This window comes from Hippocampus bargibanti, linkage group LG17 (assembly GCF_051943395.1).
Source record: "Hippocampus bargibanti isolate YZ-2025 linkage group LG17, ASM5194339v1, whole genome shotgun sequence".
Classification (NCBI taxonomy): domain Eukaryota; kingdom Metazoa; phylum Chordata; class Actinopteri; order Syngnathiformes; family Syngnathidae; genus Hippocampus; species Hippocampus bargibanti.
Window position 1 is genome coordinate 12,125,001 of NC_142750.1, and position 21,496 is coordinate 12,146,496.

Sequence of the window (21,496 nt, forward strand, 5' to 3'; positions counted from 1 at the left end):
CAGCCTGCATACAAAATGTAATTTTTCTATCAATGATGACACAATACTAAGTACATATATATGTTTAATATCCAACAGCTTACCTCGTAGACAGGTACGCTTCTCTTAGCAGTTTGGCTTTTCAGATCCCACACCGTGCAGATCTTATCCCTACCTGAACTGTGAAACCCAACGTTCTTATTTGCAAGACAATTTGATCAAATATTCATCACCTCAAACCTTGAAAACACTTTTCTTCACCGTTTACTTGTTTTAAATGACAACTGTTTTCCCTGAAGCTACTTCCAATTCTGAATTATGTGACACATTGAACATTTGTACCTGATCATGGTATCACCGTCGGAACTGAAGCTGAGGGAAGTGACGGCGCTGTAGTGGCTCTTAAGCACACACAGACACTGGCTGGTATGCAGGTCCCACAGACGTATGCCACAGTCCAGGGAGGAGGAGAAGAGCTGCAGACGGCTGATGTCTGGGTGGAACTCCACCAGGCTGCAAACATAAGATTGATGTTACACTTGTTGCTACTGTGTTCAAGTGTTCATGACATGAAGGCACATTCCACACTTACTGTATAACACCAGAAGAGCCTTTAAGATTATGGGTACAATATTGCTTCACCACATCCCAGATCTTGATAGTGCCATCGCAGCCACCTAAAAGCAAATGTGCAAGATATGATGTAAACTGTCCAATGCCTTTCAAATAGGCATCTGAGTGGAACAACAAAATAACATCTTCATTATTAATACGGACCTGTGGCTAAGAGAGTGGAGGTGCAGTCAAAAGTCATACTGGCTATAGGAACTGTGTGTATAGCCTTCCAGGTGCGAGTACACTGAACTTTTCTCCAGTCCCACTGCTTCAGCAGGAGCGCTCTGCTGGCTGTTACCAGCATCTGTGTCAAGGTGGAAAACACCAACGTAATGAACTTTTCCACACAACCAAAAACATTGGTTTTGCTGAAGCTTGCCAAGAAAAAAAGCATACAGGTTTACCTTATCGTCACAGCTTAGAGCGAATGATGTGATGTCTTCTTGATCATCCTGCACAAATGAGACAGAAGTGTCAAATCACAGCCATCTAACTCTGAGGGGGTCTCGGCCTTACATGCTCAATGCTGTGGATGATCTTTCCTGTGCTGATTTCCAGAACATTGATGCGAGAGCCACAGGTGCAAAATATGTATTTTTCATCTTTGCTGACCTGTCAAATAAATAAATCAAAAGGTTAAATGGGCAAATGGCTGATTTGACTGACATTATTTGTAAAACACTGGTTACGCTTCTTGAAAATATTGACGTTTGAATAAACAACTTGACACCATACCTGTACTTTGCCTCCTTTGTAGAAAGGCTCAATCTTACTAGAAACTGCATAACTGCAAAAGAATGACAGAAATGTCGAAGGCAGTGAGTTCACGCTGCCATTAGCTTAGCTTGAGCTAGTGAGCCACCGGTTCTTGCCACCGGACTCAAACTTACTTTGTTTTGAAGTGAAGGTTGGTATTTGCCATGATGTTTGCGACACAAATTTAAATCGTTATGCCTTGTCGAATGCGCCAATTGAAATTGGTGTATATGAGTCCCCACGTTGGCTGCAGTCAACACATCTTTGCCGCATGTTGATAGGTGTGTCGCAAGGATTCTTCGTCATCATACTACACGAAGCTGATTTGTCTGAGATTGCCAACGTCATATTCAAGCGATTTGCTGGAGTTGGGCGTGTGGTGAGGCGAAAGTAGGCAAATATTATCGCTTCTATTTGTGGCCACCCGGTACTTTATGATAACTCTTGCAACCACTGAAAGGGCCGCGTGGAAAGAGAGTGTACAATATCTGAACTCAATTAAAGTGTTTTTGTTAGATCGTATGGATAGCCTGTCCCCTTGAAGTAGCCTGGCTGCGAGAAAACCAAAAATAATTTATTTATTTCAACAAATTGGATCTAGTGTACACTATGATTTTATTATGTTATATGCACAAATAGGTATAATTGTCTTGGTGTTTGTAGAATCTGGCCGTGACTGGATGTTACGGCAGTGTATGTTACGCCTGGATGTTACGCCGTATGTAACACACCTGTTACATACGGCACTTGAATAAAGATCGTTGACGAAACAAATCGTCTTCCCGAGTGTGAATCAATTAAAATTGCAGGTTGTGCTCGAACGTATGCACGTGTGGCTCTTAAAGCCCGTTTTGGTGTCTTCCGGTGGAATAGTTCACTCAAGAAAGACCCCCCCCCCCCCAACCTCTTGTTGAGTTGTTGAATTTCTGTTGGTTTGTCCAACGTTCTAGATTATAATCACATTTCCATTGCGACACAATTCCACAATTCTGACATTCGATTATTATACAGTCGTGACATTTTTAGGTAGTCAGTATTTCACTTAATTTTGTCATTCGCCTTGTAAAGGCACCTAAATGGGGATGGTCTAAAACCGCGGTCAATCGTCCTTTGCTTGGTGCTAGAACAGCAGGGAAATGAAAGGACGCGCTACAAAATGAGGGCAGGCTGCCACCATTGACTGCTCACTGTTGTTATTTGTATAACGGGCTCACACGGTTCCTCCCTCGTGGTGTGTCAGGAATGTTCACGTATACATGTTTTGTCGTGATAACACGGGTGTGACAGAAACGTAGTGACATGAGTCTATGTGGAGTGAAGTCGCCCTCCTGGAATGGAACCATAAGGGATCGTGGAAACAAACAGCATGGTGAGTTGTGAAGAATTTTTAAACCGGCGTTTGATTGTTGTGACTGTCTTTACGAACATTAGCCGGAACTCACATTAAATTTTATTCTGCGTAAATACAACCAGTCATGTTTTTGTGATTTCGTTATTTTTTATTAGGCTTTTGTAATAAACTCAGAATGAGCATCACTCTTCAAACAAAATATGTGACAAGAACATTCTACACTTATGAATGCACCTGTCTTATAATATAATGAAGAATGTTGGTTGTTGACTGTCCTCTTTTTTTCTTTTTTTTTACCTCTAGTACATCAGACAATTACAATGTATGGTAGACATTGTACTGTGCGCGTTGGTGTGGCTCAAACTTTTAAAAAATGTAATTGTCTAAAAATATTTGGATGCATTAGAAAAAAATTAACAACGTTTTTAGGTCAGCCCCAAAAACATTTTAAGACCCACAAACCTGTTTAAAATTTGCTGTTGAACATCTTTTGGGAAGTTTTCCTCTTCTCTCTCCTTTGAAATTGTCACTGTCCAGGCGGATGCAGATGAGTCATCGCAGAGCGGCGGCTATGATGTGGAGCAGTTTGTGGACGCCCCAGACTATGATCTCATCTGCACAATATGCCAGGGGGTCTTGCGGTGCCCCGTTCGAGCGGCCTGCCACCACGTCTTCTGTAAAAAGTGCATTTTACAGTGGCTCAAAAGGTACAACCAAACTGAGTGTACTGCGACACATATAAAAGCAATGATTCTGTCACTGTTGTTTGTCTTTGTCAGACAAGAGACCTGCCCCTGCTGCCGAAAGACGATTAACGCATGGACGATCTTTGTCATGTTCAAACTCAGCAAGTCCATAGGACGCATGAAGATAAAGGTAGGTCTGAAAAAGAGACTGCGTCCTCTGCATCACACTTTGATGTAGTTAATTTCTAAATTAGTTGGAGAAGCGGACCAGGTAATTCATTTTTTCTATTCACGTCAGTCTTTAAGACTGTACAGTAAAGTCTCGTTATATCGATATTCTCGGGAGTCCGAAAAAATATCGATATAACCGGGACTATCGATATATCCGACCCTGTTTGCATGTAATTTTCTCCGTGCGTGCATAGAAATAGTATCGATATAACCGGGACTATCGATATATCCGATATCGATATAACGAGACTTTACTGTATATACTTTTATGAAATACAAAGATCACACAAAAGAAATAACACAGACAATTGTATTGTTCTATTCAGTCTTACAAATTATGATTTAAGCCATCAGTCATGGAAAATTATGTCAACCTACTACAAGTCGTTTTTTATATTAAGAATTGAGTTATCTTTTTTAAAAATCCATATATTTTGTTGTGTTATGTCTTTTACAGTGTAAGAATGAGATCCGTGGCTGCGAGGAGACATTCTCCCTCTCGGAGCAGTACTGTCACAACCTGAACTGCTTGTTCGAATTGGTCCCTTGCCCATACCCGGGATGCCGGGCGCAGCTCCTCCGTCGCGACCTTGAGACACACTCTCGCCACTGTGAGCATTGGCTCCAGCCGTGCCACATGGGCTGCGGCACCGTGCTCTCTCAACGGACACGGGCTCAGCACAACTGCTACATGCAGCTCAAGCTTCAGTACCAGGCCAAGAGCAGGAACCATGAGACCATTGCCGCCGCCCTGCAGAAGAAGATGAGAAAGATGCAGAACACTATGGCACACATGAAACGGCAAATTGGGCTGATATGTGAAAGTCTACAAGCGATGGATGAGCTGCACAAGGTGGAGGAGGACTTGGGAGAGGGCACCTCCAGATCCACAGGAGCCAGATTCAGCAGTGAAGGCTGACAGTCCAGGGAAGAATGTGTTTTTTATCATTAAATTATATTGCGTGAATTTGTTACATATTGTAAATAAAACAAGGATGACTAAATGTACAACTGTTGTTTATTGGTTGTTGTTTTTTTTTTGAGGGGGGGGGGGTAATGGGAACAGGAAAATAGAGTACATGTTTTGAAGAATGTATCCTTTTGGGAAATAGAAATGTTTATTTTACTCATTAAAGTTCTGTATAAGGTTGGTTTATCAAATAGATGTACAACTTTTCATGGCTTTTTGCCTAGGCAACGAAAGGCGCACCTGTGCAATCATCGTACGGCTTTATCTGTTCTCGATTAATCACACCTGTGAAACGGATGGATTATCTCCCTCAAGAAGGGTTGATAATCGACCGGTGAATATTTTTAAGACAAATGGAAATTCCGTTTATATACAAAGAACATACAATCGTTTTTTTTTAAACTAAGTAATTGAAAAATTTTAGATTTTGTACGCTTCATAGCGAGAAGTTGCCACCACTACAAGGAATTGTGAGGCGAGATCTTGTTTCTAAGCATCGCGATGTTTCGTACGTATAAATACCATTGGGCCTTTCGACAGACCTTCTTCCTGTAATAACGATCACGTAAGGATTCGCTCATCCTCACATTTGAACGCATAATCCTCCAAAATCTTGCACATCCTCATCGCAATCATATCACTAGCTATTATAGTATTACGCCAAAGCACCGTTTTTACAGAAACCGATTATATTGAGCGTTATAACATCTAATTTCTTTTGTCCTTATTTCCGAAGATGGCGGATAAACCCGTGTGCTTTTCTTACTGGAATGCCGGATACTTCAAAGCCATTCAGAACTCTTTTGTATTCACACATATAGTTATGTCTCGTCTTTTATTCTACAGCAAATGGCGGACGACGCCGGTGGTAGGGGAGGTTTTCGCGGAGGTTTTGGCGCTGGTGGTCGCGGTCGGGGCCGTGGACGCGGCAGAGGCCGTGGAAGAGGCCGCGGTGCCCGGGGAGGCAAAGCCGAGGACAAGGAAGTGAGTGGATCCCTTTTCCTACCCGTTTTAAAGCACTCTTTTATCAAGACAAAGAAGAAGAATACACGATTTTAACATTTCCTTTATAGTGGGTCCCAGTCACCAAGCTTGGCCGCCTGGTTAAGGACATGAAGATCAATTCCCTGGAGGAAATCTATCTATACTCTCTCCCCATCAAAGTAAGTTATGTGTAAGGTTACCTTCTGAAATAAACGGTGACTTGTTCGTCCTCGCTCAATACTTTTAAGAGTAACTAATACAGTCAAAATTTGTGGTCCCATAATAAGATTCGAACCTCATGATTGGGTCTATAACACTTACTTGGTTTGGTACCATTAAATCGTTTACAAGACCTGTATGTTAAACTCTCCTGTTGTGAAATTTGATGTGCAATGACAGTAGGGATGTGTTTTTGGTGGGTCAGGGGTATTGTGAATGTATTAGAACTTGAAATTCCTGAGCATAAAATGCATAGAACATTTGCAAAACAATTCTGATTTATAATTTGGTGTGTGATGGTTTCAATCATATACCATGTCTCAATTTTTTGTAATCTTTACAGGAGTATGAAATTATTGACTTTTTCTTGGGCTCCGGGTTGAAAGATGAGGTCCTGAAGATCATGCCTGTCCAGAAGCAGACTAGGGCTGGTCAGCGCACCAGATTTAAGGTGAATGCCCCTTACGTCACTGCCATTCTGGAAGTGACTTTCCCAACAATGGAGCGAAAGATGTGACCATGCATTGTGTTCGTAGGCCTTTGTTGCCATTGGTGATTACAACGGCCACGTGGGCCTGGGAGTCAAGTGCTCCAAGGAGGTGGCCACCGCCATTCGGGGCGCCATCATCCTGGCCAAGCTCTCCATCGTGCCCGTCAGGAGGGGTTATTGGGGTAACAAGATCGGAAAGCCCCACACTGTTCCTTGCAAGGTGACAGGTCGCTGTGGCTCTGTGCTGGTGCGACTCATCCCAGCGCCCCGTGGTACTGGTATCGTGTCGGCTCCTGTGCCCAAGAAGCTGCTGATGATGGCCGGAATTGATGACTGCTACACATCCGCCAGGGGCTGCACTGCCACACTTGGAAACTTTGGTACTATTTGATGGCAATGATTTCTGGCTTATGGCTGGGGTAAACTGATCTTCCATTTATAGTGGTGCCTTCACTTTCAAGTGTACAATTCGTTCGATGACCACACTCACAAATTGCCATTCACTTGTTAGTGTAGTTAATTGGGAAATAGAGAAAAGGTGTATATGTGTGTGTCTCTTCTGATCTTAATGATGTGTGACAATTTCTGCAAATCTGCGGGGGGGAACCTTTTAAAAGCATATTATAGAACTCTTCCCTCTCTTCCAGCCAAGGCCACATTTGATGCCATCTCCAAGACTTACAGCTACCTGACTCCTGACCTCTGGAAGGAAACCGTCTTCACCAAGTCTCCTTACCAGGTCTGAATGCTTTGCACTTCTTTCATTGAAAACTCTTTATGCTCAAAGTAAAATTGGCTGTACTCTGATCACCCCTTTCCTTCTTTCAGGAGTTCACTGACCATCTCGCCAAGACCCACACCAGAGTGTCGGTGCAGAGAGGCCAGTCTGTCCAGGCGCCTCCCTCCTAAAATTTTGTAGCGCCAAACTATTGAAATAAAAGTTCTGGGGAAAACATCACATCCTTATGCCTTGTCTGCCTCTGATATGAAAAAAAAAACTTTAATTACAAGATGAGTTTAATGTAGGAAACATTCAAATGCCATGTTGTACTATAGTTTTCTGTAAATCATAACATTTTCAAATCACATCTACACCATTCCTATGACACTACAACGTATGCTGCGTCAGAAAATGTAATTACTGAGGAATTCTATGCATTCAAGTTGAAACTTAGTTGACAACTAATCCATACCATTTTATCAACTGCCAATTTGTAGATTATTTTGGTTAATCAGAATCATCTAAAAACATTTTTTAATTACATTTAAATGTCCAAATGCTCTAGTTCAACTTCAGGGAACTCCAGTTTCAGTAGTCCTCCACAAAAACAGACTGATAGCACTGGTGAATACATTTTGATCAAGATTACTTTGTCAAGCAGTTTAAAAATACCTATTGAAAACCACATTTGAAATATTTAAGAGGTTTGACCAACAAAAGTTGGCAATCTGGAATTTACCATGTGCTGTATTTGCTATGGCATTTTATAAAATTGTGTTGCTGAATCCTACCCTTAAATCACAATATTAAATATATTTAGTTTATTATATAAAAATGATTTCCTGGAGAAAATGTACAATGCAGATTAAGGAAGGGCACCAAAATAAATTTACTTGCACCAAATTTAGAGAAAACAAATCTGAATGTTACTGTTTGATACATACATCTCCATAGTACTTGAGTAACTCACAAATGCCTGCAGAATGGCCGGTGAACATATCAAGTTGTGTAATAATGCATTCCATTTATAAGCCCCTTTCAAAGCTCTGAAGGACACTTTACAGCCACCTGAAATTTAATTGCAAAATTATTTCTTACCTTCGTAAGATGTGTAGTAACTATACTTCACTGGAAAAAAATAGAAAAGACTACCACAGATTTAAGCACTTTATTTTACAACTACAGTATTGCACAGTCGATTTAAGCATTTTGAGTCTGAGCTGCTGCCATCATCCTCTCTTTTTGCTTCATCAAACACTTCCTGCCACTGGCATATGCTCCGAGGTCCCCATCTGATTCAAGACAAAAACACAAAACGATTCCCAAAATAAAAACAAAAGCTTTCATTGAATGTAGTTGAAGCAATAACATGAAAAACATACAGCGTAACTGGTAGTTCTTTGAGACCTCGGTGAACTCCTCTATCTCCTTCGAACAGTTTTGTTCATGGCTAAACCCTTCTCTCTGATGGCAGGCCCTCATGCGCTCCTGGATTATCTTCACGATCTCCTGGTCCACTTTGCTGAGGTAAAACCAAAATAATACATTATTAACTGGGCTGAGAATCAGAAGAATTTTAAATTCAGACGTTCGATTGGGAACTAATCAACTTGTGTAAGTGTGCCAAATCGGGTTTGCGGTTCATGTACATTTGGGAGTAAATGGAAGAAATTATCTCACAAGTCTCTCCTCCACTGCATCTCAGCCTCATAGTAGCACAGGTAATCCCCTTCGAAGCATTGGGTTAAATCGGGAACACGGCGGAACTTCTGGTGGTAGTAGACTGACTTGTTTTTAGCCTGAATGCTCTCGACAGCCTCTAAAAAGAAATTACAGCCATGTGTGAAGCAAAAGTGTTTAAAACGTGAGGTGTCTGGGCACGTGTACCCTTTTTGTGTGACTGACAAAAGCTACGACTTGAGTGTTATTGCGTGCATCTTGTCCAGTCAAAAAAATCTTGAGATGCATTGTGGGATACATACATATCCACATAGGACAAAATAGCAAGGTGATTCCGAACAAAACGCAAACATGAAAAACACTCGCTACAAGTGAACCGCAATTAAAATTGGAATTCGTGTCACGTTGAAGAGTTTAAAATATACATAATCAACGCGTTTCATTCGTCATTTGTTTTGCTAGTAGGCAGCTAGCTGCGTTAGCTTCGTTTACCTCTAAATGTGGTGACAGGCAGGTCCACCGAGTAATAGAACAGTTTGGACAAAATCAATGTCGGGTTTGGCAGAGCCGTCTGTTTGTCCACAACGGGAGTCCGTCGAGGAGGCTCTGGATAGGCGTCCTTATTAAAATCCAACGGCATTTTCCGTTCTTTGCATCAATCCACAAGAAATGGTACAGTTCGACCTCGACAGTTCTCCTCTCGAGTTGGCGCATGCGCATTAGGCGCTGGAAGTCACATAATTTTTTTTAATTAAATTAAAACCAAATGAAAGTCTAGTTTGGGTCTTTTAAAATAATTTAACAGTGGACATTTTTATGTCGAAATCATACAAGTATTTTCTCCCAAGCAGAAAAGTCGAAAAATCTTCTTTTCCTTTCGGCTTTTCCCTTCAAGGGGTCGCCACGGCGAATCAGTGTCCTCCATCTTCAGAGGTTTGATTCGCCTGTTTGTTTTGACCAAGCTTTTACGTCGGATGCCCTTCCTGACACAACCCTCTGTATTTATCCGGGCTTGGGACCGGCACAAGAAGACTTATGTCCCTTTGTGGCTACAGAACAAGCAACTCGCACGTAAAAGGCTCCCAAACACAAAATGGTCATCGGCACAGCAACATTCAAAAAAGCAAACAGTGACAATGACAAAAACCCTTGCACTATAATGGAAAATTTTGGGGAAATGTCTGGCAGTGAATGAATTAATTATTAAAAACAACTATGGCTTATAATGATAATTTAAATTACATTTCAAATTGTTTTTTGTGTGTTGTCCATTTCTGCTCATCTATGTATTATTCAATATGTTCCGTGAATATTGTGAAAAATTATATGAATTATTCCACATTAACTGTCTGGTGAATGTTGATGGTGAAATGTTCAAGGGCCACGTTAGATATTTAACTCATTCACTGCCAGTGGTTTTTGTCATTGTCACTTCAATTCCAGGACCCACATAATATTGAATTTTAGGACGACATCAAAATTCAGTACAGCAAGAGAAACCTTAGACTCTCTTCTTTCAATATAAAAAGGATTTAATTCCTAAATTATATGGGTCTGGAGTTATATGATCTTGAAGCTTTTACGTCAGATGCCCTTCCTGACACAATCCTCTGTATTTATTCGGGCTTGGGACCGGCACAAGAAGATGTATGTCCCCTTGTGGCTATAGAATAAGCAACTCACTCAGTAAAAGGCTCCCAAACACAAAATGGTCAGTCCATCTTGTACTCATTATGGCAAATAATAGTACACATAATAGAGTAGTTGGCAGGTACTGTATGTAAATGGTATACCTGAATACATACAATACATGGAGTTGCTATGCTAGACTTTGGTGCGTAGTCGGTGCCAAGAAACGCGTCCTCACACTCCGAAAGGTATGTCTCACCTCTGATGGTAGATTATATACTGTATTCTAAGAGATTCATAACTATCTTCCTCCCAGTCTTTGCTGGTGCACACATCTCGCAAATCTTTGGAAACCATCGAGCTCAAATTTATTGACACCACGTCCAAGTTTGGTCACGGTCGCTTCTAAAGCACACAGGAGAAAAGAGCTTTTATGGTCAGTGACTTTTTCCCATGACACGACCGTGTTGGTGATTTCTTCTTGTGCTCCCTCATCGTTTCTTGAGTTCTGACCTGTACCTTATACCTGCAGGGCCCGCAAAAGAAGGATGTCCTTAAAACTCTGCCAGTGCCTCAACCAGAGGAGGTCTAAAACATTTGGCACTATTTTCCACGATTAACCTGAGTTTTCCCAAAGAAAGGTGAAATTCATCATTAAAAATACAAATACGTAAAGGTTTTAAAAACATTTTTATTGACCACACGTGAAGGAATGAAGGATTCACAACAGATCTGAACAAAAGTAGTCCGGTTGAATGCCAAGGGTGGACTCGAGGACATTATATCTGGTCTGTTTCCAGGACAACTAAAATGTAATTTTTCATGATCATTTTTCTTTTTTAATAAGGCAAAAAAGTCAGTCATATTTCAGGGGCCTTTTATTTTGAAATTGAACATCAGAACTGAACTGACAGAACTTGGGGTGCCCTCATTTGTCAAAAATCTGGCGTTGTTGCGGGATAACTACGATTTTTTAAAATAATTTCTTAATAATAATAATTACATTTTAGTTATAAATATAGAGTTACCATTAACTTTATTTTCTATCTCAGATTGAGAACGCTTCTTGGCGCTATTCTGGGAGAGCATTCGTTCTCTCTGAGTGAACTCATCGCTGCCCGACACTCAAGCTATTATTTTATAACATTTAATATCCAAACAATTGACGTCATTCGTTTTTTTTGGTACGCTTTTATTTTGAAGGTAGCCAATGCCGCTCACATGCGGCTGTTACCGTAATGCACAGCATAAACCATAAACGATCGCTGTGACGGGTGGTTTGACCTCAATTTTGCGGGAAGAGGCTGGCCTGGTTGCTGCTGTGCGATCAAGGCAGACGTTGCTGGCGCGTACTACAGTATTTACGTGCTACTTGATCGTCACAACCGGTCATTTTACTAAGCAATAAACTTTATCTTTTCGTGCTGCGTGAACTCTACGAAAGACAGGCGGAAATGTCATTTTGTGCCTTCTATGGCCGGGAGGTTTACAAAGACCATTTCAAACCAGGTGCTGTTACAACTAACGAGACTTTACTCGGTGTTCTTTCGTAACTCGCTCCGACTTAGAACTTCTTAACATTCCAAGTCAACTGTTGTTAGCTAGCTGCTTATCCAAGCTTGTTATTCAACCCTTGTTTTCTCGAAATATTTCTACAGCGAAGACAAATTATTTCAATCGATTGTCAATGTGTCACATAACCGAGAAGTTTCCTTCCAATCGTGTAATGTATTCAAATTAAAAACTGAACTTTTGGAACTAAAGTGTGAGTTGTACAACACTTCCAAATCGGCTATCTCACTCTTTGTGTAACACAAATGCCGGTATCCCTATCGACGTCATTACCCATGGTTAAAAAAAAACCCGGTGGACTCCTCTGACTGATTTGGAGCCACTCGTGAACTGTCCTGTTTGTTGTGCGTTTATTTGTTTTTAAATACCGTATGTAGCTGGCAAGAAGCCATCTAAACTCCACACAGGAAGGCATGAACAGGGATTTGAACCTCAACCCTCAGAGTTGTGAGGGAGATGTTTTCACGTCTCCCTCACATCTCTGAGGTATGTGTAATAATATGTAATGTGGAGGCATCTAAATCCATTTTGTTCCTTTGTAGGAATATACGCATGCGCCCAATGTGACCACCATCTATTCTCCAGCCATTCCAAGTATGAGCATTCCTCTCCTTGGCCCGCTTTCACGGAGACCATCCACCAAGACAGTGTAGCTAAACACCAGGAGAGACCCGGAGCCTTCAAGGTACAATCACAAAGTCACAAATTGATGTCGGTTATAAAACACTACAGGTGTCACAATAATTCGATTGATCAACAATGTATCAATCACCAAATAAATAAACTATTTTTAGCACTGTGGTTTAAGCTCAAATTGTCATAAATGTCAAACTTCAGCTTCTATAGACACACGCACGCATGCGCACACACACACACACACACACACACACACGGATATGTTTTGTCCTGTTAGTTGCTGGAATAATCGACAGAATAATCACATTTTAAAATGCTGGCTAGTGACAGCTATACAAAACAATCATTTGTTATCTATTTATGTGTCTTTCTATTTATTTACTTATGTATTTTTAACTGCAGGTTCTGTGCGGCAAGTGTGGAAATGGCCTCGGCCACGAGTTTGTCAATGACGGCCCTGGCAGAGGATTGTCTCGTTTTTGAATATTCAGCAGCTCACTGAAGTTCATCCCTAAAGGTACAGTAATAGAATATCTACAGTATTTATGGTATTAAGTGTTAATAGAGTTTTATGAGGCAAAGTTCTGTAGTTGTGTTTATTAGAATTAAACCTTTATTTGTATCGATGAATGCTTACAACAATATATTGCTTTGCTACACAGACAAAGTTGATGGACAATAAAGTGAGCACACAACAGGGCGGTACATTTCTGGATGTCGCTAACTAAGTGTGGACAGCAAATGAAGTACTCTGGGAAAAAGCCTGACTGAGGAGCACCAGAGTTCGGATCGGAGAGTGGCCGCTCTGGACAGCAACAACAGATTATGCAATACTGGAGATTCAGGAATGAATACATTTGATAATATTTCTAGTGGTGAATAAAGTTACTGTATTTGGGGACATGTGAAATTTTACAAGTATACCACATTCTCACAATTTTTTATGATATTAAGATCAAAAACCAATTTTAATTATGCAGCTTTGGTACTTAGTAACAGCGCCGTGTATAATAAATATATTTCAAGGTACATTTCAACCATTGTTGTTGCTTTCTGTTTCTCCTGAATGTTTTGACGTGCAGTAATCCCAAAGCGTGATTTGAGCTCAATGTTGGACGCAGTTCAAAGTGCAATTGCAGCATTTCTTCAACAGGTGGAGCGCTTAGACCAGGAGTTGTTCACCAAAATGTTGAAAGAGCCACATTGGACAAAAAAAAGAACAAATTTGGAGCGCAAAAAAATAAAAGCCTTATACAAGCCTCATAAAGAAGGTAAGCAATGCGGTTTGTATCCATATTTGGTATATTATCCTACTATAAAAATGACTACATTGTTTACAAATACATAATTATCCTTAATGATTAAATTAAATAGGCGCTTATAAATTAAATATATTATTATTATTACATGATTCAATGTGGAGAATGACGCAACACGTGACTATGTTGGACGCCGCCTAAAGACTAACTTCATTACAATATGAGTGAATTACAGTATGTTCCATTGTTTTGACATCGATATGCAATAAATAAACCGTTTTTAATGTCATTTTAATTTTTGAGGATGAAAAACAGAGTCCTGATAGTCTCATGCTGCAGTTATTGAGAATTTGAGTGAGAACTGAATGCTTGTCTTTGCCAAAAAATGACATTAATATGCACGTTCATCATAGAGGCAATGTTTGCAAACATTGAAAATCATTAACTCTACATGTTTGCAGCATTAAGGATGTTTGTGTCTTATTTGTCCTGCAGAAACTATTAAAACAAAAAATATATTTTCCTATCCATCTTTCTCCATTTTCAAATTTTTTTGAAAAAGCACCATGGAGTCTGTGTGGCACTAAAGAGCCGCGTCTTGCCCACCTCTGGCTTTGGATTGGATTGGATTTACCATTATTCGTCTCGCAGTGGAGAAATTTACATACATATGTACCTTTGGCCTTCAATGTGATGTCATCGACTCACCAGACGTACAGTAAGGAAAATTGATTTAAATGCAGGTTGTAAGGCACCGAGCAGCGTCTAATTGATGTTTTGGTCTTAAAACCACAGTATAAATGACACTGAGTGATAACTATGCCTATTAAATCAGCAGCGGCGCCGACTGATGACAGAAATGTGAATAATAACATTCACCTTACTATATACTTTGTAGTAAAGTGAATTGGATTAGCCTTAAATAGTCTCGCTGTGGAGAAATTTACATTTCACAGCAGCAAAGTTATGGAAGGAAAAGGAAAGGAAAGGAAGAAGTAGAAAAACAAAATACAGAAGCTGCTGGAAAGTCAGCCAATCCTGCAGCGCTACCTTGAAGTTCAAAGAAAAAAATAAAATAAATAATATGACAACAAAAAGACACAGTCATTGAATCTTAAGCACTTTCTGCACCCTCTTTGTTGTATGAAGCAGTTCTACATGAAACAGGAGAGGGTCAAAGCATCCTTTTCACCAGTGGATCAGGGACATCATGGTGAAATGTGCACGTCTGCTACAAGCTAAATGTTGAAAGCAAACACCAAGTTGTAGCATTGACGAAAGAGCTCGTCTCACATCTCCTGTCCCATGTAAATCCGCTTCAATTCCAAGCTGCGACAGTTCCATATACGCATCGGCGCTATGCGCTGACGTTCATTTCTTCTCAATGTTATATTATTCACTTTATATGTTATTTTATTTATGTTCATTTATTTTATATTTATGTATTTATTTATGTTGATTTATTCATTCATTTATATATTTATATATTTTATGAGGTATTCATATTTATAATACATGTATTTATTTTTTATATTATATTTGTATTTATATGATTTTTGCTTTTTTGAATGTTGCTGTGCCGATGTCCATTTTGTGTTTGGGAGCCTTTTACTGAGCGAGTTGCTTGTTCTGTAGCCACAAAGGGACATATGTCTTCTTGTGCCGGTCCCAAGCCCGGATAAATACAGAGGGTTGTATCAGGAAGGGCATCCGACGTAAAAGCTTGGCCAAAACAAACATGCAGATCAAACCTCTAAAGATGGAGGACACTGATTTGCTGTGGCGACCCCTTGAAGGGAAAAGCCGAAAGGAAAAGAAGATTTGTATTTATATGATTCACTTTTACATTCACTTTACTATATTCGATTACTTTACAAATATACTATTAATACAGTTAAATGTCAGGAGTTTGAAGTGGTCTTTTAACTGAGTTTAAATTTCGTAAGTGGACCAGCAAGCTTGCCCCTTTTTTGTATTTTATAGCACGTAGCTCCATGGTGGAATTCTAAAAGCGAGTATGTGGGCACAGGTTCAAAAGCTTTGTCGCCGCCTGATCGTTGAGGCAGGAGCAGGTGTGTCAATACCTGCGGAGTATTTAACAGCAACATTTCATTGTGTTGTTACCACGGTGGACATGTGCCAATGTTTGCGAAAAGACAATTTCAGACGGACGCTGATGAAATGTTGAATACATTTTGTGCAGATGAAAGCAGTGTGATCAAAGTGCACGACATACAAATCCACAAACGTGTCACAAGGCGTCCTGGAGTTTGCTGTTTTTTCATCAGTGAAGGTATCATCGGTTCTTCTCGTCAAATCTAGTGCGTGCATGTGTCAATAACAAATCTTGCTTTGAGATACTTTGCATGGATTGTATCAATTGGACTATACATTGGAACCTTATGATACTTACTTTCGGTACTTTTTTCCCAAGATGGCGGCGCGTTAACACGCAGCAGCTCCCCTCTCTCTGCCGGCAAATTGGCGTTTTCGTGTTTATTATGTTTGTTAAAGTGATTATAAGTGTCTTGCATGCTGGGTCCGAGAGGACAGTAATTTCATCTGTGCTGTATATCATGCATATTAGCATATTTGACAATAAAGCTGAGTTTGACTTTATGATGACCTTAAAGGACAACCGACGTCACTTTTTTGTTTCTTAACTGACATCAGAAAAACGTTTTATAGCATCTAAAATACCCAAAACACGCAGTATGATATTTTTATTCAAATGCAAAACACCAATAAAAATGACTTAAAGTGTCCAAAATCTGCAAAAAATTGGCTTCAGATTCGGAGTATATGCTTTCTTGTTACACATCCAGTTATGAATATGATTCAAATAGTTCTGAAGAGGAAAGCATACATGTTTGCAATCGATTAAAGAATTTATTCCGTGCCATTTTGAGGCATAATTGGGGGGAAATGTATCACCCAAAAAGAGGCAGAAAATGGCGTCCAAGCTCCTGTGAGGACTTAATCAGCCCGTTTGCACAGGCTGATAAATTCCTTCCATGGAGCTCCGTCGCCCTCTTCTGGCGGCTTTTTGGCGCAACACAAAGTTTTCAGACCAAACAAGTACAGCAAAATACATTGACGTGATGGAAGGACTGCTACAATGTGTCTTTTTTTCAGTCAGGGGCATTCCTTTAGTGACGTCACGTACGGACTCGTCACCAACTCAAAATCAAGACTTCCTTAATATTCAGTGCGAGTCTTAACACATAAAATATCGCTATATGCGGTGGAATCTTATTAAAATACGCTCAGCAGAAGTCATTTTAAGCCATTTTACAAATTATGGACACAACTTGTCCAGAGACGTCGGTTGTCCTTTAAAGCTACTCAAGCGAACGGTGTCTGAAGTGCAGTTTGGGGAAGGAAAACTTCTTTCCAGGTGGCAATTTTTCCATTTCAATCTGCAGTTTACAAAAGAGTCATCAATTGACGATCTAAGTTCATCCGATCCGTCTTGTCCTAATTTTCCCCGGGAGCTCCTCATTTATCTAGTAATACCTTCCTTGCCACTGATTAAATGTCTCTTTTGTGGTTCCTCTTTTAAAGTGGCCACACACAGCTGGCACACAGACTTTTCATCGTCCTCGGGGTGAAGTTTGGATGAGGTAGCAACAAACCCAGCAGACAAAAAATAAAATAAACCAGATGTGAGAATGACAGATGGAGAGGAAAAAAGAAGGAAGCGGGGTGGGGAGTGCAATTAACATGAGCTATCTGCAGTCGAACACTCTCTTTGGCTGGCATCGGCTCGGCAGCTGCATGGCCGAGAGGAAGCAAACAGGAAGCAGGAAGTGGTAATCCTCTGATAAAAATCATAAGACAGAGTTGGACGGCAAGCAGGTTTTTTTTTCCCGCTTCCACTGATCTCTGCGACTCATTTTAAATTTGAATCCGTAATTATGTCAAACAAGTTGAGGGTTCTAACGGTCTGAGGGCCGAGCCTGGAGGCTGCCACTGAACAATATCGTACACAAGTCAGCCTCCTTTGATTGTAATGTTGATGGGCAAGCAACTCACGTCCACCCGGGCTGTTTATGAGCAGATGCACCTGCTTCTGTTTTCAGTCTGACATAATAACTTTATGCCACGCCACTCCAATTCATTTCCACCTCAACCGTCTTGTTGGGCTCTGCAGCGAAGAAGCTCTCCGTGAGCGTTAACGTGTCAGAGGAAGCCAAACACCTCATGTCAAGGCTGTGGTTGAAAATGGCCTCCACGTGGGTTTCCACTCGGAGTGATGAATAAAAAGATAAATGGATGTTTTGTACAGCTGGATTCTTGCTGTGGATCAAAGATGATCACTGGAACACATTGAAGATATTCCAAGTTCTTAATGTCTCTGTCTGGACAACACAAACTCATAAAAGAAGGACCTTCAAAAATGAAATCAAAGCCAAATAAATTGTTGGTAATTCAGGAACAAGCCAATAACGATCTGTTGCCCCGCTGGCCGCACACTAATTTGAAAAACTGCTGTTGTGAATTAATATTTAGCATTACAGCGAATGTTATAAGTAGTTAATTAAGTTTATTGTATTCTGTTGACTTCCAAGTTGATCCACCTTTAAAAATATATAAATAAATACATACATGCATACATGCACGCTCACACGCACGCACGCACACACATACATCTGTGTAAGCTCTCAGTCGTACAGGAGTGGTCCATCGATGAAGTGGTCCATTCTTCAGCCGTCATCTTTACTTCTTTGAAGGTGTCGGACGTTTCGCTTCTTATCCAAGATGCTTCTTCAGCGAACTAAAGTCTTACTGGCAGTTTCGGCCCTACTGTCCATACATAGCGGTACCGGAATCTGCTATTATAGAGATATGATACAGAGCAAATAGGGCAATCAGGCCAGTCGTTAGTCAGGACAATAGGAACAATCAGTGGAGCTGCAGGGAGTAGTCCTCTGCTCCTCCCCAACCTGAGTGCAGGGACCTATCATAGGATTCATAGGAGTCCAAGATGGCGCCCGAGTAGGCAGCATTCAGCAAGTGCTCTCATTAGACTTGCTTTTTTTGTTATTTTTGTCTTGTTTTCATGTTTTCTTTTGTCACTTTGTGTTGTTGTGCGTCGTGTGGAACGGATACAGATTGTTTTTCAGCATACATACACACATACCTACCTACCTACCTACCTACCTACCTACCTACCTACCTACATACATAATAAATAAACAAGCACATACAAATAAATAAACAAATGACGAAATAGATAATAATTGACGGATAAATAAATAAATAAATAGATACATAATAGACAAATAAATAAATACACACATAAATAAAAAATAAGCAAACAAACCCATAAATGGATAGATACATAGATGGATAGATAGATAAATAATAGATAGATGGACAGCTAGATAACGAACTAACTAAATAGATAAATAAAAGAGATGGATAAGTCAATCAGTGAATGAATGAATGAATGAATCAATCAATCAATCAATCAATGGGTTTCCATATTGAGTAAATATGATGTTTAAGCTACTAAATTCATAGAGTTGCTTGTTCTGTAGCCACAAGGGGACATAAGCCAGGGTCTTCTTGTGCCGGCCCCTAGCCCGGATAAATACAGAGGGTTGTGTCAGGAAGGGCATCCGACGTAAAAGCTTGGCCAAAACAAACATGCAGATCAAACGTCTAAAGATGGAGGACACTGATTCGCTGTGGCGACCCCTAGAAGGGAAAAGCCAAAAGGAAAAGAAGAAGAATCTATATTTGTACATAACATGTCCTACCATCAAAATGCCAAATGCTTGGAAGCATAAGTGATGGAAAAAGGACGTTCCTTTGAGGTCTGTCATTTATCAAATAAACAACCTCATTCATTTTGAAATTTAGCTCAAAACTTTGTTGACCTGGACCACCATTTTATCACATTTATCACCTCATCACATGACTTCTCGTGACCTCCGATGTCTTCAATGCCACAGACAAGGGTTTGAACATCAGGTTTGTGTTTCTAGATACCTCTCACTATCTTCTCATTCATCTGTCTGAGAGAAGATAGCTCTTCACCATACCCCTCCCCCCCGACCCCCCGCATCCTCAGACAACAGCGCAGGTCCACCTGACAGCTTCAAAGTGAAGTGTGGTACCGGTATTGTGCTGGCGGATCAGGGAGACGGGCTCTTATTTTCAGGGCAGGACAAAAGTGGCCCCACATGTTACCTTTTATCCTCATCTCAGAGCAGACTACACAGGGATTTTTTTTTTTGGGTGGAGGTGGGTGGAGAGGCTTTAGTCAGGGCCAAGATAATCCTGAAAGAAATGCTCTTCTTTGTGCTTTTTTTTTACATAGAAGACAATCCCTCCAGGGGCCGCTTGGTTCCACACTCCATACTCTTGTTTTGAACAGGTATACAGACATGGTTAAAGTGAGTAAAATGGAATATTGAAGAGTTTTGGGGCAAAGGAAAAAACATTTATGAGCAAAAAAACCATTTTTGTCCGGAAGAGATGACTACAGACTATTTAAAGGACAACCGACGTCACTTTTTTGTTTCCTAACTGACATCAGAAAAACGTTTTATAGCATCTAAAATACCCAAAACACGCAGTATATTTTTATTCAAATGTAAAACACCAATAAAAATGACATAAAGTGTCCAGAATCTGCAAAAAATTGAGCTGCGAATTGAGTATTTTCAGAAAGTCCCACCCCCAGTTCGTGACGTCACGCCAAGACGCCTTGCATTGCTGGAGAATCAAAACAATGGCTTCAGATTCGGAGAATAGGCTTTCTTGTTACACATCCAGTTATGAATATGATTCAAATAGTTCTGAGAAATAAAGCATACATGTTTGCAATCGATTAAAGAATTTATTCCGTGTCATTTTGAGGCATCAGGGGTGGGAAATGTCGCACCCAAGGGAGGCAGAAAATGACGACAAAGCCGTGTAGGGAATTAGTCCGGCCGTTTCCACAGGCTAATAAATTCCTTCCATGGAGCTTGGTCGCCCTCTTCTGGCGGCTTTTTGGTGCAACACGAGGTTTTCAGACCAAACAAGTACAGCAAAATACATTGACGTGATGGAAGGACTGCTACAATGTGTCTTTTTTTTTTCGGTCAGAGGCGTTCCTTCAGTGACGTCACGTACGGAGTTGTCACCAACTCAAAAACAAGACTTCCTGAATATTCAGCGCAAATCTTAAAACGTAAAATATAGCTATATGCTGTGGAATCTTTGTAAAATACGCTCAGTAGAAGTCATTTGAAGCCATTTTACAAATTATGGACACAACTTGTCCGGAGACGTCGGTTGTCCTTTAAAGGACAACCGACGTCACTTTTTTGTTTTTTTACTGACATCAGAAAAACGTTTTATAGCATCTAAAATACCCAAAACACGCAGTATGATATTTTTGGTCAAATGCAAAACACAGTTAAAAATGACTTAAAGTGTCCGAAATCTGCCAAAAAATTAAGTGGCCAGTTTCAAAACGTCCCGCCCCTAGTTCGTGACATCACGCCAAGACGTCTTGCCTTGCTGGAGAATCAAAACAATGGCTTCAGATTCGGAGAATATGCTTTCTTGTTACTCGTCCAATTATGAATATGATTCAAATAGTTCTGAAGAGGAAAGCATACATGTTTGCAATCGATTAAAGTATTTATTATATGCCATTTTGAGGTATCTAGGGGCGGGAAATGTAGCACAAAAAGAGGCAGAAAATGGCGACAAAGCTC

General features: G+C 40.4%; 6 protein-coding genes across 10 annotated transcripts in view; 4 read left to right on the top strand and 2 right to left on the bottom strand.

Annotated features, from left to right (window-relative positions):
• The window catches only part of tbl3 (transducin beta like 3), a 20,886-nt gene extending 19,239 nt beyond the window's left edge, over window positions 1-1,647 (bottom strand). For both annotated transcript variants that reach the window (XM_089018101.1, XM_089018100.1), the window contains exons 1-9: window positions 1,485-1,647; window positions 1,330-1,381; window positions 1,111-1,206; window positions 999-1,046; window positions 757-898; window positions 572-656; window positions 322-492; window positions 84-159; window positions 1-4 (exon numbers count right to left, since the gene is read on the bottom strand). The exon at window positions 1-4 is cut by the window's left edge and continues 93 nt beyond it. In XM_089018101.1, the coding sequence (XP_088874227.1) occupies window positions 1-4; window positions 84-159; window positions 322-492; window positions 572-656; window positions 757-898; window positions 999-1,046; window positions 1,111-1,206; window positions 1,330-1,381; window positions 1,485-1,516 (706 nt within the window). In that variant the 5' untranslated portion in view covers window positions 1,517-1,647. The remainder of the gene's footprint in view (window positions 5-83; window positions 160-321; window positions 493-571; window positions 657-756; window positions 899-998; window positions 1,047-1,110; window positions 1,207-1,329; window positions 1,382-1,484) is intronic.
• A 707-nt stretch (window positions 1,648-2,354) lies between these two features.
• rnf151 (ring finger protein 151) lies at window positions 2,355-4,640 on the top strand. Its single transcript, XM_089018906.1, has 4 exons — window positions 2,355-2,719; window positions 3,239-3,408; window positions 3,481-3,577; window positions 4,076-4,640. Exons 1-4 carry the CDS (start codon window positions 2,717-2,719, stop codon window positions 4,535-4,537), a joined length of 732 nt encoding a protein of 243 aa, XP_088875032.1. The 5' UTR covers window positions 2,355-2,716; the 3' UTR covers window positions 4,538-4,640.
• A 416-nt stretch (window positions 4,641-5,056) lies between these two features.
• Window positions 5,057-7,239, top strand: rps2 (ribosomal protein S2). Its single transcript, XM_089018905.1, has 7 exons — window positions 5,057-5,153; window positions 5,435-5,572; window positions 5,662-5,751; window positions 6,135-6,242; window positions 6,328-6,661; window positions 6,929-7,020; window positions 7,110-7,239. Exons 2-7 carry the CDS (start codon window positions 5,438-5,440, stop codon window positions 7,188-7,190), a joined length of 840 nt encoding a protein of 279 aa, XP_088875031.1. The 5' UTR covers window positions 5,057-5,153; window positions 5,435-5,437; the 3' UTR covers window positions 7,191-7,239.
• A 917-nt stretch (window positions 7,240-8,156) lies between these two features.
• Window positions 8,157-9,402, bottom strand: ndufb10 (NADH:ubiquinone oxidoreductase subunit B10). The gene is made up of 4 exons (XM_089018907.1): window positions 9,175-9,402; window positions 8,683-8,821; window positions 8,385-8,524; window positions 8,157-8,294 (listed from the first exon to the last, which is right to left on the bottom strand). Exons 1-4 carry the CDS (start codon window positions 9,320-9,322, stop codon window positions 8,203-8,205), a joined length of 519 nt encoding a protein of 172 aa, XP_088875033.1. The 5' UTR covers window positions 9,323-9,402; the 3' UTR covers window positions 8,157-8,202.
• Window positions 9,403-11,660: 2,258 nt separating this feature from the next.
• Window positions 11,661-13,556, top strand: msrb1a (methionine sulfoxide reductase B1a). The gene is made up of 4 exons (XM_089018364.1): window positions 11,661-11,820; window positions 12,426-12,568; window positions 12,922-13,036; window positions 13,182-13,556. The coding sequence occupies exons 1-4, from the start codon at window positions 11,766-11,768 to the stop codon at window positions 13,199-13,201; spliced, it is 333 nt and encodes a 110-aa protein (XP_088874490.1). The 5' UTR covers window positions 11,661-11,765; the 3' UTR covers window positions 13,202-13,556.
• Window positions 13,557-13,664: 108 nt separating this feature from the next.
• The window catches only part of LOC148885795 (heparan sulfate glucosamine 3-O-sulfotransferase 6-like), a 45,912-nt gene continuing 38,080 nt past the window's right edge, over window positions 13,665-21,496 (top strand). For 2 of the 4 annotated variants that reach the window (XM_089018360.1, XM_089018361.1), the window contains exons 1-2: window positions 13,665-13,790; window positions 15,982-16,071. The gene's annotated coding sequence lies outside the window, so the exon portion shown is untranslated. The remainder of the gene's footprint in view (window positions 13,791-15,981; window positions 16,072-21,496) is intronic. The other 2 variants (XM_089018362.1, XM_089018363.1) reach the window with 1 other exon arrangement.

Coding starts and splice junctions, on each gene's coding strand:
- rnf151 (XM_089018906.1), top strand. Junction 3,409..3,480: donor ATTTTACAGTGGCTCAAAAG/GTACAACCAAAC, acceptor TGTCTTTGTCAG/ACAAGAGACCTGCCCCTGCT. Junction 3,578..4,075: donor TAGGACGCATGAAGATAAAG/GTAGGTCTGAAA, acceptor TGTCTTTTACAG/TGTAAGAATGAGATCCGTGG.
- rps2 (XM_089018905.1), top strand. CDS start 5,438: ATGGCGGACGACGCCGGTGGTAGGGGAGGTTTTCGCGGAGGTTTTGGC. Junction 6,662..6,928: donor TGCCACACTTGGAAACTTTG/GTACTATTTGAT, acceptor CCTCTCTTCCAG/CCAAGGCCACATTTGATGCC. Junction 7,021..7,109: donor TCACCAAGTCTCCTTACCAG/GTCTGAATGCTT, acceptor TCCTTCTTTCAG/GAGTTCACTGACCATCTCGC.
- ndufb10 (XM_089018907.1), bottom strand. CDS start 9,322: ATGCCGTTGGATTTTAATAAGGACGCCTATCCAGAGCCTCCTCGACGG. Junction 8,525..8,682: donor ATGCAGTGGAGGAGAGACTT/GTGAGATAATTT, acceptor GTTTTACCTCAG/CAAAGTGGACCAGGAGATCG. Junction 8,295..8,384: donor AAAGAACTACCAGTTACGCT/GTATGTTTTTCA, acceptor GTCTTGAATCAG/ATGGGGACCTCGGAGCATAT.